Below are 14,623 nucleotides of genomic sequence, written 5' to 3'. Positions count from 1 at the left end.
ATGCCCTACCTGGGATATTCCGGACTTACAAGTCGCATTATATTCCAGTGGACCAACTATCCGTACGACAAAACAATGGCGCCCTATTTCGTCAGACGGAAGAAGATCCAGGCAAGACATCGGCCGACGAATAAGGACGGCGTGCAAATTAACTTCAGGAGGAAGTTGTGGACAGTTCATACCACGGAGGAAGCCAAACTACAAACGCTCAAATTTGTTCATGGTATTCCGGTTCATGAAAGTTTGGATTATGGGATGACTGTCAAACCTGTTGCTGTTCCAAGAAACAGGAGAGAAGTTCCTGATAAAATGAGAGATATTGAAGACTACACAGACGAAAAGGATGGAATGAAAGTCGCTGATTACAATGTTGATCCTACTATTATTAGCAAAGAAGGAAGAGATACAACCGTGGCATATAATACAAACATAACTGAGGAAGTGAAGGACAAAGATGTTAGTTGTGACGAAGATGGACAAGATACAAAGGGTAAGATTCTAATCAAATTCAAAACCTTTCCGTCAACTTAACGAAGGAAATCAATCTTCAAGATTCATCTTAAAGTAATGTTTAGGGAACAAACAAGACAACCCAAGAGTTAGAAAATGACGAAGTTTTGGCATCTTTTCTAGATTCATCTTAAAGTAATGTTTAGGGAACAAACAAGACAACCCAAGAGTTAGAAAATGACGAAGTTTTGGCATCTTTTCTAAAAAAAATATTATGATTTTGTTTCTTACCTACATATCTGCATATGTAGCTAAACGAAAATAAATTTAAAAGAAGAATGTTTGACTCTGGGTTACTCAGTTATTTATTGTCTTTGATATGTTTTGAAAATAGTTTTCAGTCTACCATTTATTAAGGTGTGTTCACTGTCCAAACATAGTCGACCGGCCGTCGACGAGATGAATGTTGTCGAGGCAGTGTGGACAGTTCAGTCGACATCGATCGACGACCGGTCGACTATGTGTGGAAACACCTTTATAAATTAAACAAAACATATGGGTGCAATAGTCCTACATACTGGACTCCGCACACAGGAATTTTGCTAGGAAAGACCGACATTTCAATGTAATGTAATCAAAACATACTGTGCTGTTCGCACCTTTCAGTGTCCTCCTTTCATTCCGTCGAAAATTCGAACGAAACCGGGAGACGAATCGTGAAGCGGGACTTGTACACACATTTCGAAGCTATGCGACGATTCACGCCCACTAAGACTCGTCTCATCAAAGATATAGAGCGACGATTCGGCGTCGATGTTGACAAAATCACGACGATTGAACCGTTCAACATGACCCTTATGTTAGAAATCATGAGCAAGATAGTTTTCACCTACCAAGACACGGAGGCGCCCACCACAACAGGTATAGTTGTATTTACCTTTCGGAAAAGCCGTATTTTATTATGTGACTTTTTAACTAAATCCCCTTTAGGGTTGAGCTATTAACTTCTAACGAAAGTCACAACTTTGGGTCGGGGTTGCGTTTTTTTTATAGTCAACATAGCTAAACCAACGAGATTGTGAGATTCCGCTATACGGAGCGAGTGTGGACGTCCAAAGCGGAATCTCATTGGTTCAGCCATGTTGACTATAGAAAAAGTCACATAATAAAATACGGCTGAACTGAGACGATTTCCTTTCTTCTGAATCTCATTTCCCCTCTTTTAAAAGAAAACTCGGGAATTCATTCATCCATTAGATGTCAGGGTAGCGCCTGTACTAAACCATTGGAAATCCAAGATGGCGCATTCCCAACCATTGAAGATCAAGGACTGGAAATACGCCATCTTGAAGATTAATTATTTACTATCTTCTTCGAACTTTATCCTCAACAGACAATAGTGTCATTGAGTTCGTTCTTAGAACGGCTGGCTTTCGCCTATTTGATATCCGATAAGATGATAAGACCTTCGTTCACTCTATCAAACCTCTTGAAAAATTAAAAAAAAAAAAATCGGTCATGTGTTAATATGGATGGAAAGATCTGAGGAATTCTCTAATGAGGGAAAAAACCTCTAATAAGAAACGTGCTCTGGAATGGAGTTGAATAGTTTTTCGCTCTAATTTGACAAATTCCGCGACCTGAATCAAGACATGAAATTTCCGAGTTTGTAATTTGTACACGATTTGGGTTCAAATTGGGACGGTTTGTTGGTAAAAACAATCTCTTAAAATGATTATATTCATTAGAACTATACATATAATTTAGCATTAGAACTAGGTACCTATGTAATTTAGCATTAGATTTGTGTAAATTGAGGATTAGATTTGTGTGATTTGGCGTTTACAACTATTTTCGCGTAGGTATATGAGTACGTAATGTAACATTAGTTTTTGCCTTTCAACATTATGGAAATTTGTTGATTGTGTCTACACATAACACATAATAAATTTGTCATGTTTCTAAACATGTACATGATTTCTAAGGCCGTGTTGGGCTAACCTAGTTAGCTTGGAGGGTAGCGCGTCTGCCTTGTGCTAGGTTGCGGGTTCGATTCCCGCCTGTGACGAACTTTATCCTCAACAGATAAGGGTTGTTCTCGGAACGGTTAGTTTGACAAAACCATCTTCCTGTCTAGCTAGAAAGGTAATCGCTAGGTTGTGGGTTCGATTTGCCCTGGGCGAACTTTAAGATTCGTTCTCAGAATGGCTATCTTTCTCCTATCCTGTCCACCTCTCTTCGATTTTGGGACGAGGAGACCTCCGCTGTTACAGTTCCCTCTATCAAACCTCATGTCTTTTTTACGTATCCTGTAGGAACCAAACTACATACCTACCTACAGTAAAGTTGTTATTGAAAATAATAATAAGAAAATAACTTATTTTCTTATTATCATTCTTTTTCCTGATTCTTGTGCTCGTAATTTTTATTACCTCGCAGTGTACGGAGTTAGTTTTATTTTATTGCTACATTTTTTCAATCGGAATTTAAAATGACATACTATTATACCTATAGGTAAATTTTATAGCTATTGTATAGGAAGAGTAGGTACCAACGTGGTAGGTGGCACGCCGCCAATGCAGTGAAGCAGAAGTGAGATTAGAGGAAAGAGGAGTGCAATGAGGGGAAAGAAAGGTAGGTGGCACCCCGCCAATGCAGTGAGGCAGAAGTAATATTAGAGGAAAGAGGAGTGCAATGATGGGAAAGAAAGGTAGGTACTACGTGAAGGAGGAGCACACAAATTATGAAGTGATTAAAAGGCGGGGTACAAAATTGATTTCTAATCTTTTTTGGGGTGGGATGGATTTTTGTTTATTTTTTGTGGGCACTTGATTTATTTTGGGATTAAATTTATTTCGAAATTTTGGCTCTCGGTTTGTTCAGAATTACCAACTTAAAGACTGGGGACTTTCCAAAGTATCAATGTCACCATTAATCAAGCCGTTAGCCTTCAAGACTTCTTTCAGATCTGTCCCAATTTTCCTTGTTTCATAGGGGTTTTACGTCTCTTATAAAAACTAAGAAGTTCTCCTTACGACGGGGGTTTTACCTTTCATTCACCAACAGACTCACTTTGACCTCACCTAGTCGAGATTAAAAAAAAAAACAGCAGCTCGCTATAGCCCAGATGGTCATCTATCCAGATACCAACCAAGAGTAACGTTGCTTAATTTCAGAGGAGAACTTTTAACGTGTCATGGCGGCTTTCTTATTTTTCCCTAAGTATTTACTTGATTTTTTATTTACCTGCTTGATTACTTAATTCTGGTAATTAATATCCACATAAGCCATAACCCCATGGGAATTCCCCTGCGATCTTTCACCATAATATTAAGTACATACCAGATATAGATAGATATACAATCATATATTATGTACCTTAATTTGTAGATATTTATGTCTAGTGCCAAAGTGCATTCTGACATTTCTTCGTCGCGTTGAAATAAGTAATTGACATCTTGGAAATATTCCGTTGTAGATATTTGATATTCGAATGACAGTGGTAATCTGTCGTTTTCCGCCCGAGGCAAACTTTATTCCCAACTGATAAGGTTCGTTCTTGGAACGGCTGGCTCTCTCCTATTCCGTCATCCTTTCTTCGATTTCGGGACATTAATACCTCCGTTTTTACGGTTCCCTCTATCAAACCTCTTGGAAAAAGTTTTAGGTAAGTATCTACTACCTACGTAGTGCAAAGAACGTAATTCGACAAGAGCTGAATGCCATAAAATATTTAATTAGGTGGTAGGTAATAAAACTGAATGTTGTGAAAACATAGATTACCATTTTAACGTTTTCTGTGGACAAGCAAACAGTGGTGTAGACTTCAGGTCTACTGTTGAGTGTAGATAGTCTCATCAAGTGGTGTAGACCCCAGGTCTATTGTAGACACTGTAGAGTGTAGACGATCTCGTGATGACTTTGTGGGCGTCGGACGTCGCTTCAAGTTCATTTCATAAGTTTGGTTTTTCAAGCGACTACGCGCTACTACAATAAGTCGCGCTATTACGGTTAAAATGTGCGACAGACCTAAAGTTGATTGATTTGTCATGACGAACCAAATTACCAATCACTTCTTCCTCCCTGCCTCTATCCCTTTTACCTTGGGGGTCTGACGGCTTTGATTCGTCAATATCCACCATGACTCAAAAAAATGCCTCTCACCGAATTCAAGGTACGCCCCTGGTTCATGAATGGCTACATGGATGTGATATTTGCGGTTTTCACAGAGAAAACATCACCAAGAACTACAAATAATAATTATTGCAAACCAAATATTTCGAGAAATCTGCCAGTGTGGTAATGGTATCTATTGCTTTTATGGGTTGGTCTTTATGTAATCTAAGAATTAAGAACTAGCGAGAAGCTAAGAATTAAGAACTAGGGAGAAGCTAAGAATTAAGAACTGGCGAGAAGCTAAGAACGAGTAGGTAAGAATTAGCAATAGGATGAGAATGCAGCTTGGTTATACCGATATTAAGGAGCGCGGTAGCGCTCCGCCCCGCCAAGTCAAGAGAGTTTGACCGTCTATGTTAGAAATGGGACAACAAAAATCTAGAAGACCAGAAATAGATGGGAGTCTATTTAGCTTGGAAGATAGTGCGTCTGCCTTGTAAGCGCTAGGTCACGGGTTCGATTCCCGCACGGGGCGGATTTTATCCTGAACAGATAAAGGTCGTCAGTCTGGGAGAGGTTTTTCGATGACAAAAACTTTTTCAAACAACGAAAGCTGAGAATCTCGAAACGGCTGGTGTTCTCTTATCCTATCGTCCTTCCAGTGGCGTAGCGTGGTCTAAAGTCAAGTGAAGGGCACTAATTTCCATCACCATGCACATTACTACATAAGTCATGCACATGCTTCTTCATAAATATTTAAAGTCAATAGGTATTTAAGGGTATTTGAGTAAATTTTGAGGGTATGGCCGCCATACACGCCCTACATGGACGCTACGCCACTGCGTCCTTCTCTCTTCGCTTTTGGGACGATAAGACCTTTTGGTAGTTACAGTTAGTTCCCTCTATCAAATATCTTCAAAAAAGAAATCAAATCAGAAAATTATTCCCTTTTTTTCCTTCAAACTGTATTTCCAATTTTACGTGCGTCTTCGGAAATAAATTGGATGCATCCTGTACTTACTTTCCGTGTCCGGAAACAAACTTGAACATCAGATCTTGAGTTTCCAGAAATTGGCAACGTGGATGGCTTTTGGGTTTGCTTTCATGAGGTCTTCTTGTGTGGGGGGGGGGGAACCTCGAACACTTTTGAAAGTTAAGAAGGGAACCGCAACGAAAAAAGTCTGGCCACCCCTGCTCTATCAGTTAGTAGGAAAATTCTCAAGTGTTTATTACCCGGTAAGCATAGTATCAGTCATTTTCAAGAGTCACAGTAGATGTCTAGATGTCAATTATCAAGCAATCATATACGTAGTGTACTTGACAATCATATTAACCCATAAGAAGCCGAACACTTTTTCTTTTCGTCGGATCTTGCTGAAATTTAACCGCTTCTAACTCCGGACCAGTACTGAATAAATATGTCAAATAATATTGTCAAATATTATTGAAAATAGTCAAATAATATTGAAAATAGTAGGAAATTTTGTTTTCTAACTAATAGGTTCAGAGTTTGAAATGACATTGGTCTAATTAGCATGTTTTTCGTATTCTCCAGAAGTATAGATTTATCCCCCCATTGATATTTAGTATATACATCTTGATCTTTTAGTGAGAAATATGGTGGGTACATTGGTACACTGTGAAGTATGAAGTTGGAAAAATTAAATTTCAATATGGACCTTTACAAACAGAGTCGGCCATGTACACTTTTAAGGGTCTCATTTTGATAATGTAAAAACAAAGAAAGCACAGGGATTATGCAGATAGTGGTAATGTTGATTATTATAGAAGTAGCATTTACGCTGACAGTATGCTAACAACGGCAGAACTGGCGGAAAAGAAGAGAAGAAAACTATTGAAAGCGAATGCAACGAAGAAAACAACGCCAAGAATGAAGCGGAAGTATTCTCTGGCGAAAACAATGACACCACCAACAACGAAAAGTTATGAAGAAATCGCGAACAGGATGTGTTCTACTGTAAGGGGGGCGTCGCACTTTTCACAGGTGGGCGGGTCTTCTCGTTTAAACAGAAATGAGTGGGTGACTTAGGTGTGACCAAAGTGGAAATATGTATTTTAAAAAAGTCTACTTTGTTTCTATGCAACCTACTAATTTACTCACCAACTTCTTTGTTCGCAGAACAAGAATTTGACCTCATGGTCAAGTTTTGCCCTAAGTTTTATTGTGATATTACCTACAGTTAACCCATTCCATTTTCAGGATCTTCAACCGCCAAGCCGACCACTACAAACCCGCTAGCCGAGATGAACGAATCCCAGCCAGGCGCCGCCGCGTTTGGTATTAATCCCGTCCAAACGCTCAACCGCAAGAAACGCGACCTACATCCTCACCCTAGACGCGCCCGTGACCTTCAACCTCACCTCAGACGAGCCCGCGACCTTCACCCTCACCTCAACCGCAACAAACGCGACCTTCCCCACCTTAGACGCGGGAAGGACCTCTTCGAGAAGATTATCATGGCGTACTACAACTGCAAGAATGTCTGGAAGGAGGCCCATTCCCCGGAGATACTCCAGATACGTCGTCGCTATAAGGAGCAGAAGAATCGGGCGTTCAATCGGATCTTCGGGCGCCGACACCACAACCATGAGGACGTTTACTATGATCGCAAGTAGACAGTACTGAGAACCAGTGACGGGTCGTGAGATTTTCGAGGAAGCTATAAAGTCATATACAGTAGAGTCCAAGTGCCGGTCTGGTGGTCGGTTGGTGGTAAGTAGGAGGTGAGAAGAATCCGAAGAAACAAAGGGACGTGGTACTTCCCCAGCATCCTTGGAGTATCCGCCACTGCTGCTGCTGCTACTACTTTTTCTGAAACTGCTGTATAAACTGGTATATCTTTGTTCCTAAACTAAACCTTTTCTGACCCCTTTATTCCTGTTTCTTGAAAATGAGACGGTTGCCAGCCTAGTTAGCTTAGTTGGTAGTGCGTCTGCCCTGTAAGCGCTAGGCCGCGGGTTCGATTAGGACGTTTACTATGATCGCAAGTAGACAGTACTGAGAACCAGTGACGGGTCGTGAGATTTTCGAGGAAGCTATAAAGTCATATACAGTGGAGTCCAAGTGCCGGTCTGGTGGTCGGTTGGTGGTAAGTAGGAGGTGAGAAGAATCCAAAGAAACAAAGGGACGTGGTACTTCCCCAGCTTCCTTGGAGTATCCGCCACTGCTGCTGCTGCTGCTGTTGCTGCTGCTGCTACTTTTGCTGAAACTGCTGTATAAACTGGGATATCTTTGTTCCTAAACTAAACCTTTTCTGACCCCTTTATTCCTGTTTCTTGAAAATGAGACGGTTGCCTTCACAGAACGGTGATTTCTTGGGACATTATTTGTCTCTTGAGCACCTTGCCTCTGCTTGTCTCACTCAGTAGTAGAAGATCTCTCACAATCAATAGAGTCTGACGAAAAATAAAGGGTCTTTTGAGTCAGTTGTATCGATGAACCAAAGAGTCTCACCAAAGACAAAGGGAGTCTGATACAGTTGTAAATAACGTGTTGTAAATAGATAATGATGTGCATAGAAATTAATTTTCCATTACTGTAAATAAACGAAAAACTGGATGATGATTTGGCTAAAGAGTTTATTGTTTTAATCCAGTAGAGTCTGACGAAAAATAAAGGGTCTTTTGAGTCAGTTGTATCGATGAACCAAAGAGTCTCACCAAAGACAAAGGGAGTCTGAGACAGTTGTAAATAACGTGTTGTAAATAGATAATAATGTGCATAGAAATTAATTTTCCATTATTGTAAATAAACGAAAAACTGGATGATGATTTAGCTGAAGAGTTTATTGTTTTAATTAAATATTTACTATCTTCTTCGAACTTTATCCTCAACAGACAATAGTGTCATTGAGTTCGTTCTTAGAACGGCTGGCTTTCGCCTATCCGATATCCGATAAGATGATAAGACCTTCCTTCGTTCCCTCTATCAAACCTCTTGAAAAATTAAAAAAATCGGTCATGTGTTGTGTTAATATGGATGGAAAGATCTGAGGAATTCTCTAATGAGGGGAAAAAACCTCTAATAAGAAACGTGCTCTGGAATGGAGTTGAATAGTTTTTCGCTCTAATTTGACAAATTCCGCGACCTGAATCAAGACATGAAATTTCCGAGTTTGCAATTACACGATTTGGGTTTAAATTGGGACCGTTTGTCGGTAAAAACGATCTCTTAGAATAATTATATTCATTAGAACTATGTAATTTAGCATTAGATTTGTGTGAATTGAGGATTAGATTTGTGTGATTTGGCGTTTACAACTATTTTCGCGTAGGTATGTATATGAGTACGTAATGTAACATTGGTTTTCGCCTTTCAACATTATGGAAATTTGTGGTTTGTTATACTATTTTACTTAGGTTATTTTGAAAATGGATACTTACGAGTTGGTTATTTATCCCGACTCGGAGTTTCGTCTATTTCATAGACATTTTCAACTCCGTGTCGGGATAAATATCAATGGTATCTGTATCCATTTTCAAAATACCTAACCTAAGTAAAATAGTATTATTTACAAATTACAAAGGATGTCAAAATTAAATAAATTCATTAATAGTTTGTGGATTGTGTGTACACATAGATAATAAATTTGTCATGTTTCTAAACATGTTCATGATTTCTAAGGCCGTGTTGGGCTAACCTAGTTAGCTTGGAGGGTAGCGCGTCTGCCGCCTTGTGCTAGGTTGCGGGTTCGATTCCCGCCTGTGACGAACTTTATTCTCAACAGAAAAGGGTTGTTCTCGGAACGGTTGGTTTGCCAAAACCACCATCTTCCTGTCTAGCTAGAAAGGTAATCGCTAGGTTGTGGGTTCGATTTTTGCCCTGGGCGAACTTTAAGGTTCGTTCTCGGAACGGCTGGCTTTCTCCTATCCTGTCCATCTCTCTTCGATTTTGGGACGAGGAGACCTCTGCTGTTACAGTTCCCTCTATCAAGCCTCATGTCTTTTTTACGTATCCTGTAGGAACCAAACTACATACCTACAGTAAAGTTGTTATTTAAAATAATAATAAGAAAATAACTTATTTTCTTACTATCATTCTTTTTCCTGATTCTTGTGCTCGTAATTTTTATTACCTCGCAGTGTACCGAGTTAGTTTTATTTTATTGCTACGTTTTTTCCATCGGAATTTAAAATGACATATACTATTGTACCTATGGGTAAATTTTATAGCTATTGTATAGGAAGAGTAGGTACCAACGTCTTTCAGTGTCCTCCTTTCATTCCGTCGAAAATTCGAACGAAACCGGGAGACGAATCGTGAAGCGGGACTTGTACACACATTTCGAAGCTATGCGACGATTCACGCCCACTAAGACTCGTCTCATCAAAGATATAGAGCGACGATTCGGCGTCGATGTTGACAAAATCACGACGATTGAACCGTTCAACATGACCCTTATGTTAGAAATCATGAGCAAGATAGTTTTCACCTACCAAGACACGGAGGCGCCCACCACAACAGGTATAGTTGTATTTACCTTTCGGAAAAGCCGTATTTTATTATGTGACTTTTTAACTAAATCCCCTTTAGGGTTGAGCTATTAACTTCTAACGAAAGTCACAACTTTGGGTCGGGGTTGTGTTTTTTTTAGTCAACATGGCTAAACCAACGAGATTGTGAGATTCCGCTTTATAGAGCGAGTGTGGACGTCCAAAATGGAATCTCATTGGTTCAGCCATGTTGCCTATAGAAAAAGTCACGTAATAAAATACGGCTGAACTGAGACGATTTCCTTTCTTCTGAATCTCATTTCCCCTCTTTTTAAAGAAAATTCGGGAATTCATTCATCCATTAGATGTCAGGGTAGCGCCTATACTAAACCATTGGAAATTCAAGATGGCGCATTCGCATTCCCAACCATTGAAGATCAAGGACTGGGAATACGCCATCTTGAAGTGGAAAATCGATCCAGTTTCCGAAAGGAAAATACAACTTATCTGATACTCCTTCGTCTTATGGGGCAAAGCCAGCAGCACACGATTGCCCTGGATGGGTGACCATCTGTGGGCAATTGGGTGCTGAATCGCTCTATAGCGATAGTACGTTGAATGAATAGTTCCCAATGGTGGTGCTAAATACGATTCAAATTCCTCACCGCAGATTCGAATAAGATTATGTAAGACAGATTTGAAAACAGTCGGGAATTCCTCCTCTTAGTTTTTGCAGACAGTTTTGGATATTAAGATATTAAGGTGGTCTATTCTCGATCCCTTGTGTGTCGCGTCCATTTTTGTTTTGGACTATTACACAGTTTCGGATAAGGGTGGAAATCTTGATTTAGTTTCCTTGCTATCAACATCGGTGAATCCAGTTTCATGCCTTCCGTCATTTTTCTGCTTTCTTTCAGAGCCTCCGCCATCCTCGAGAGTGAAATTCCGCACCGTCTACCACCGAGAGAAGCGAGGTGCAGACCGCTTCATGGAATACCTGGAAGATCCCATCGTCCGAACTGTGTATGCTAACAAGATAGAAACGCCCAGCACCAAATACCCAGAGGCGAGACCAACCACATCCACTCAGTGGGGGTCCTACACGTCCTGGTACCATCCAACCACGGAAGCACTGACAAGACAGAAGCGATTCATTACACAGAGAAGAGTACTGCCGTACATCCGAGCCCATGCTTTCGACGAAAGGGCAACGGATCACAGCTTTGAGCATTTCCTGGCTCTGGACGCAAAAGAGTGGACGGTAGACCGCCTGAGACGAAACGTTAACGACAAAGTCAGAAACGCCGACGGCAAAGTCAGAAACGTCGCACCAACCGAGAGCTGGCTCAAGCGACACCGTCGGGAGATGCCCTACCTGGGATATTCCGGACTTACAAGTCGCATTATATTCCAGTGGTTTTTTTTTTTTTTTTTTTTTCAATGAGGAAATTAAAAGTTGTAAGATTTTCTTGTGACAAGCGAGTGACAAGTTGAATTCAAAGAATTTCGAAAATTCCAAACTTGGCCTAGCAACATTTGCAACCCTATCAACAGGTAAGGCGACATCGGCTAGGTCATACATAAAAGATTTGTGTCTACTATAAGTTCTACGACACGTTGACATTGCAAAACTTTAAATTGTTTAAGACAAACAAGGAACAATGCCTATGTATTATGTAACTATGTACGTTGATCTTCAACTTCAATGCTTTACCCTGACAACCCGTTCACACTGAACGAGAAGATTTTTTTTCCCGTGAGGCGAGTCCAGCCGTTCCGAGAACGAACTTTATCCCTTCAGGATGAAATCCGCTTCGGGCGAAAATCAAACCCGCGGCCTGGACAAAGAAAAATTCGAGCAGTGAGAACGGGCTGCGACGTAACATGTAACATGAAATATTGTTAGCTGGGTGGGCTGGTAGAGAATGCCATAGGCATTAACCCCACCCTTGATCAAACTTTATTTTGTACCTATACATTATGTTACCATTTGTAAATATTTATTCTGTAAATAAAATAAAGTTTGATCTAATCGTTTAATAATAATAATAATAATAATAATAACATGATCCGAGGAAATCAAACCTATTAATGGTCATCTGGTCTGCACGTGATGTTACCACAACGTGACGGATTAGTAGGTTGTATTTGCTTTGGTCACGTTGAGATTGGACTTGCACATAAATAATAGTAATGTATTAGACTGGACTTGCAGACTAATGCAGACAGACTGAGTCAGATAGACTGGACTTCAAGACAGGCAGAATAGACCAGGAAAATTCAAGTTTTTCCTGTAAGGCGCTTTAACCAAAGAAATATTATGAGTACAAACCAGAAGGATCAAGACCACAACGAAGACCAAGAATGAGGTACAGTGACATGATAAGAAAGGATATCGAGGATAAAGGAGTGGATTGGATGGATGTGGAGAATAACGAGAGATATAGGGATAGAATATGATGGAGAGGTTTCATAAATCGACCCGCAGATTAAGCTAACGATTTCGGTTATGTATGTAAGGCGCTTTAACTGTAGCTAGCAGGTCGTTCACGCCGACTCCTTAGGTAGATCAAAATAACTTTATAGCTTTCAGTAAACTGTTGAGGGAGTCAACACTCTCCGGACAGTGCCGAAAAAAATTGTAGCAAAAGTTTCTCTTCGCCAAAAGAAATATTGATTTAGAAATCATTAATATTGTGATTTTCCATAAGAAATTATCCTGTATGTACATATTTGATATCTATGCCAATTTGAAAATGAATTATTTATCTAGGTAGTTGGTTCGCCAAGAAACAAGAGAGATGTTGGCAGTGGGAGTGTTGAGGTGCTTGCAACTAACAGCACGACTACCACCAGTGTAACAACTGCAAGTAGTGATACTACTACCGGTAAAGTAGAAGGAGCAGACATTGGAAATATGACAACTATCAATGGAACTGTAGGAGGAGATGATACAGCTAGCAATATCAATGGTAAGTGGAAATATGTATTTTAAAAAAGTCTACTTTGTTTCTATGCAACCTACTAATTTACTCACTAACTTCCTTGTTCGCAGAACAAGAATTTGACCTCATGGTCATTGTAAAATTCGACAGCAGAACTGACAAGCCCAGAACCAATGCCTGGTCTTCTTCAGTGTCCTCATTGTCCTAAGGCCAGCCACTCATTATCAAGTAGACCTGACGACAACTACACCTGGTCAAGTCTACCTGATAGTTTGTGTGCTCAAGAAATGTCAGGTAGACCTGACAGACGGACCTCTTCAGCGGTACCTGTCAGTGGCCCAAGTTTTGCCCTAAGTTTTATTGTGATATTACCTACAGTTAACCCATTCCATTCTCAGGATCTTCAACCGCCAAGCCGACCACTACAAACCCACTAGCCGAGATGAACGAGTCCCAGCCAGGCGCCGCCGCGTTTGGTATCAACAGTGCTTATTTATACTGCTCGCATAGGACTGAAAAGTCCCTTTACTCCAGCAATAGGCTACTACTATTATTGTGGTCAAATTCTCAAACTCGCATAGGACTGAAAAGTCCCTTTACTCCAGCAGTAGGCTACTACTATTATTGTGGTCAAATTCTCAAATTAGGATTGAGGATAAAATTCCATACCTCGGCTGGGATTGAACCCACGCCCTCCTGTTTACCAGGCGAGCGCCTTGACCACTAAATAGGACTGAAAAGTCCCTTTACTCCAGCAGTAGGCTACTACTATTATTGTGGTCAAATTCTCAAATTATATTGAGGATTCCATACCTCGGCTGGGATTGAACCCACGCCCTCCTGTTTACCAGGCGAGCGCCTTGACCACTACACCACCGAGGCATCAACAACGGAATATTTCCAAGATATCAATTTCAAATACGACGGAGAAATGACAGAATGCACTTTGGCAAGAGGACTTGATGATGAAATACCACACTGGAAATTCCCATCGGGTTACGAGGTGAATGGGTAATGGGACTAATGGGTATTACCAGAAATTAAAGACATCAAGTAAATAAGGAAAGTAGCAAGGAAAAAAATGGGACAGATCTGCGTCTAGATGAAGTATTGAGTCTAAAAGAAATCTTGAAGGCCAACGGCTTAGTAATGGATACTCGGGAAAAACCGATTGTAAGTAGGAAAGCTGGTGAACCTGAATAAATTAAGATTCGAAATTTCTAGAAGAAGAAGAAGTCTCGAGTCTAAAAGAAGTCTTGAAGGCCAACGGCTTAGTGATCTTGAGATACTCTGGGAAAACCAACCGTAAGTTGGAAAGTTGGTGATCCTGAATAAAGTACCTAAGAGTCGAATTTCGTAATGAAATTTATTGCAGACTAGTGGTTGACCCGTCCTTTGTACGGGATCAGCGTGGCATAAGAGTCATAATTTTGAGGTGCTGCCATTTTGAATCGGGATGGAATATGACAAATTTAAATAGCCTATGTCACCCTCAGTACTCTTCTCAACAACCACAAAAAATTTCATCAAAATCGGTCAAGCCGTTGTTTCGTGAAAAGAGGACAACAAAAGGTCCATCAGAGTGACAGCGCCGTAACAGAGAGACATACATGTACATGTTTCTGTGTATGCAATATGCAACAATTTATTCGAATTTG

General features: G+C 40.3%; 1 protein-coding gene across 1 annotated transcript; it reads left to right on the top strand.

Annotated features, from left to right (window-relative positions):
* Nucleotides 1–13,173, top strand: LOC103510220. The gene is made up of 4 exons (XM_026824329.1): nucleotides 1–490; nucleotides 10,938–11,436; nucleotides 12,862–12,992; nucleotides 13,076–13,173. Exons 1-4 carry the CDS (start codon nucleotides 1–3, stop codon nucleotides 13,171–13,173), a joined length of 1,218 nt encoding a protein of 405 aa, XP_026680130.1.
* Nucleotides 13,174–14,623: the final 1,450 nt, after the last annotated feature.

Source organism: Diaphorina citri, unplaced genomic scaffold (genome assembly GCF_000475195.1).
Source record: "Diaphorina citri unplaced genomic scaffold, Diaci psyllid genome assembly version 1.1 scaffold575, whole genome shotgun sequence".
NCBI lineage: Eukaryota > Metazoa > Arthropoda > Insecta > Hemiptera > Psyllidae > Diaphorina > Diaphorina citri.
Note: the sequence above shows the minus strand (reverse complement) of the source record. Positions and strands in the feature narration are given on the sequence as shown.

Coding starts and splice junctions, on each gene's coding strand:
- LOC103510220 (XM_026824329.1), top strand. CDS start 1: ATGCCCTACCTGGGATATTCCGGACTTACAAGTCGCATTATATTCCAG. Junction 491..10,937: donor AGATGGACAAGATACAAAGG/GTAAGATTCTAA, acceptor GCTTTCTTTCAG/AGCCTCCGCCATCCTCGAGA. Junction 12,993..13,075: donor TACAGCTAGCAATATCAATG/GTAAGTGGAAAT, acceptor CCTTGTTCGCAG/AACAAGAATTTGACCTCATG.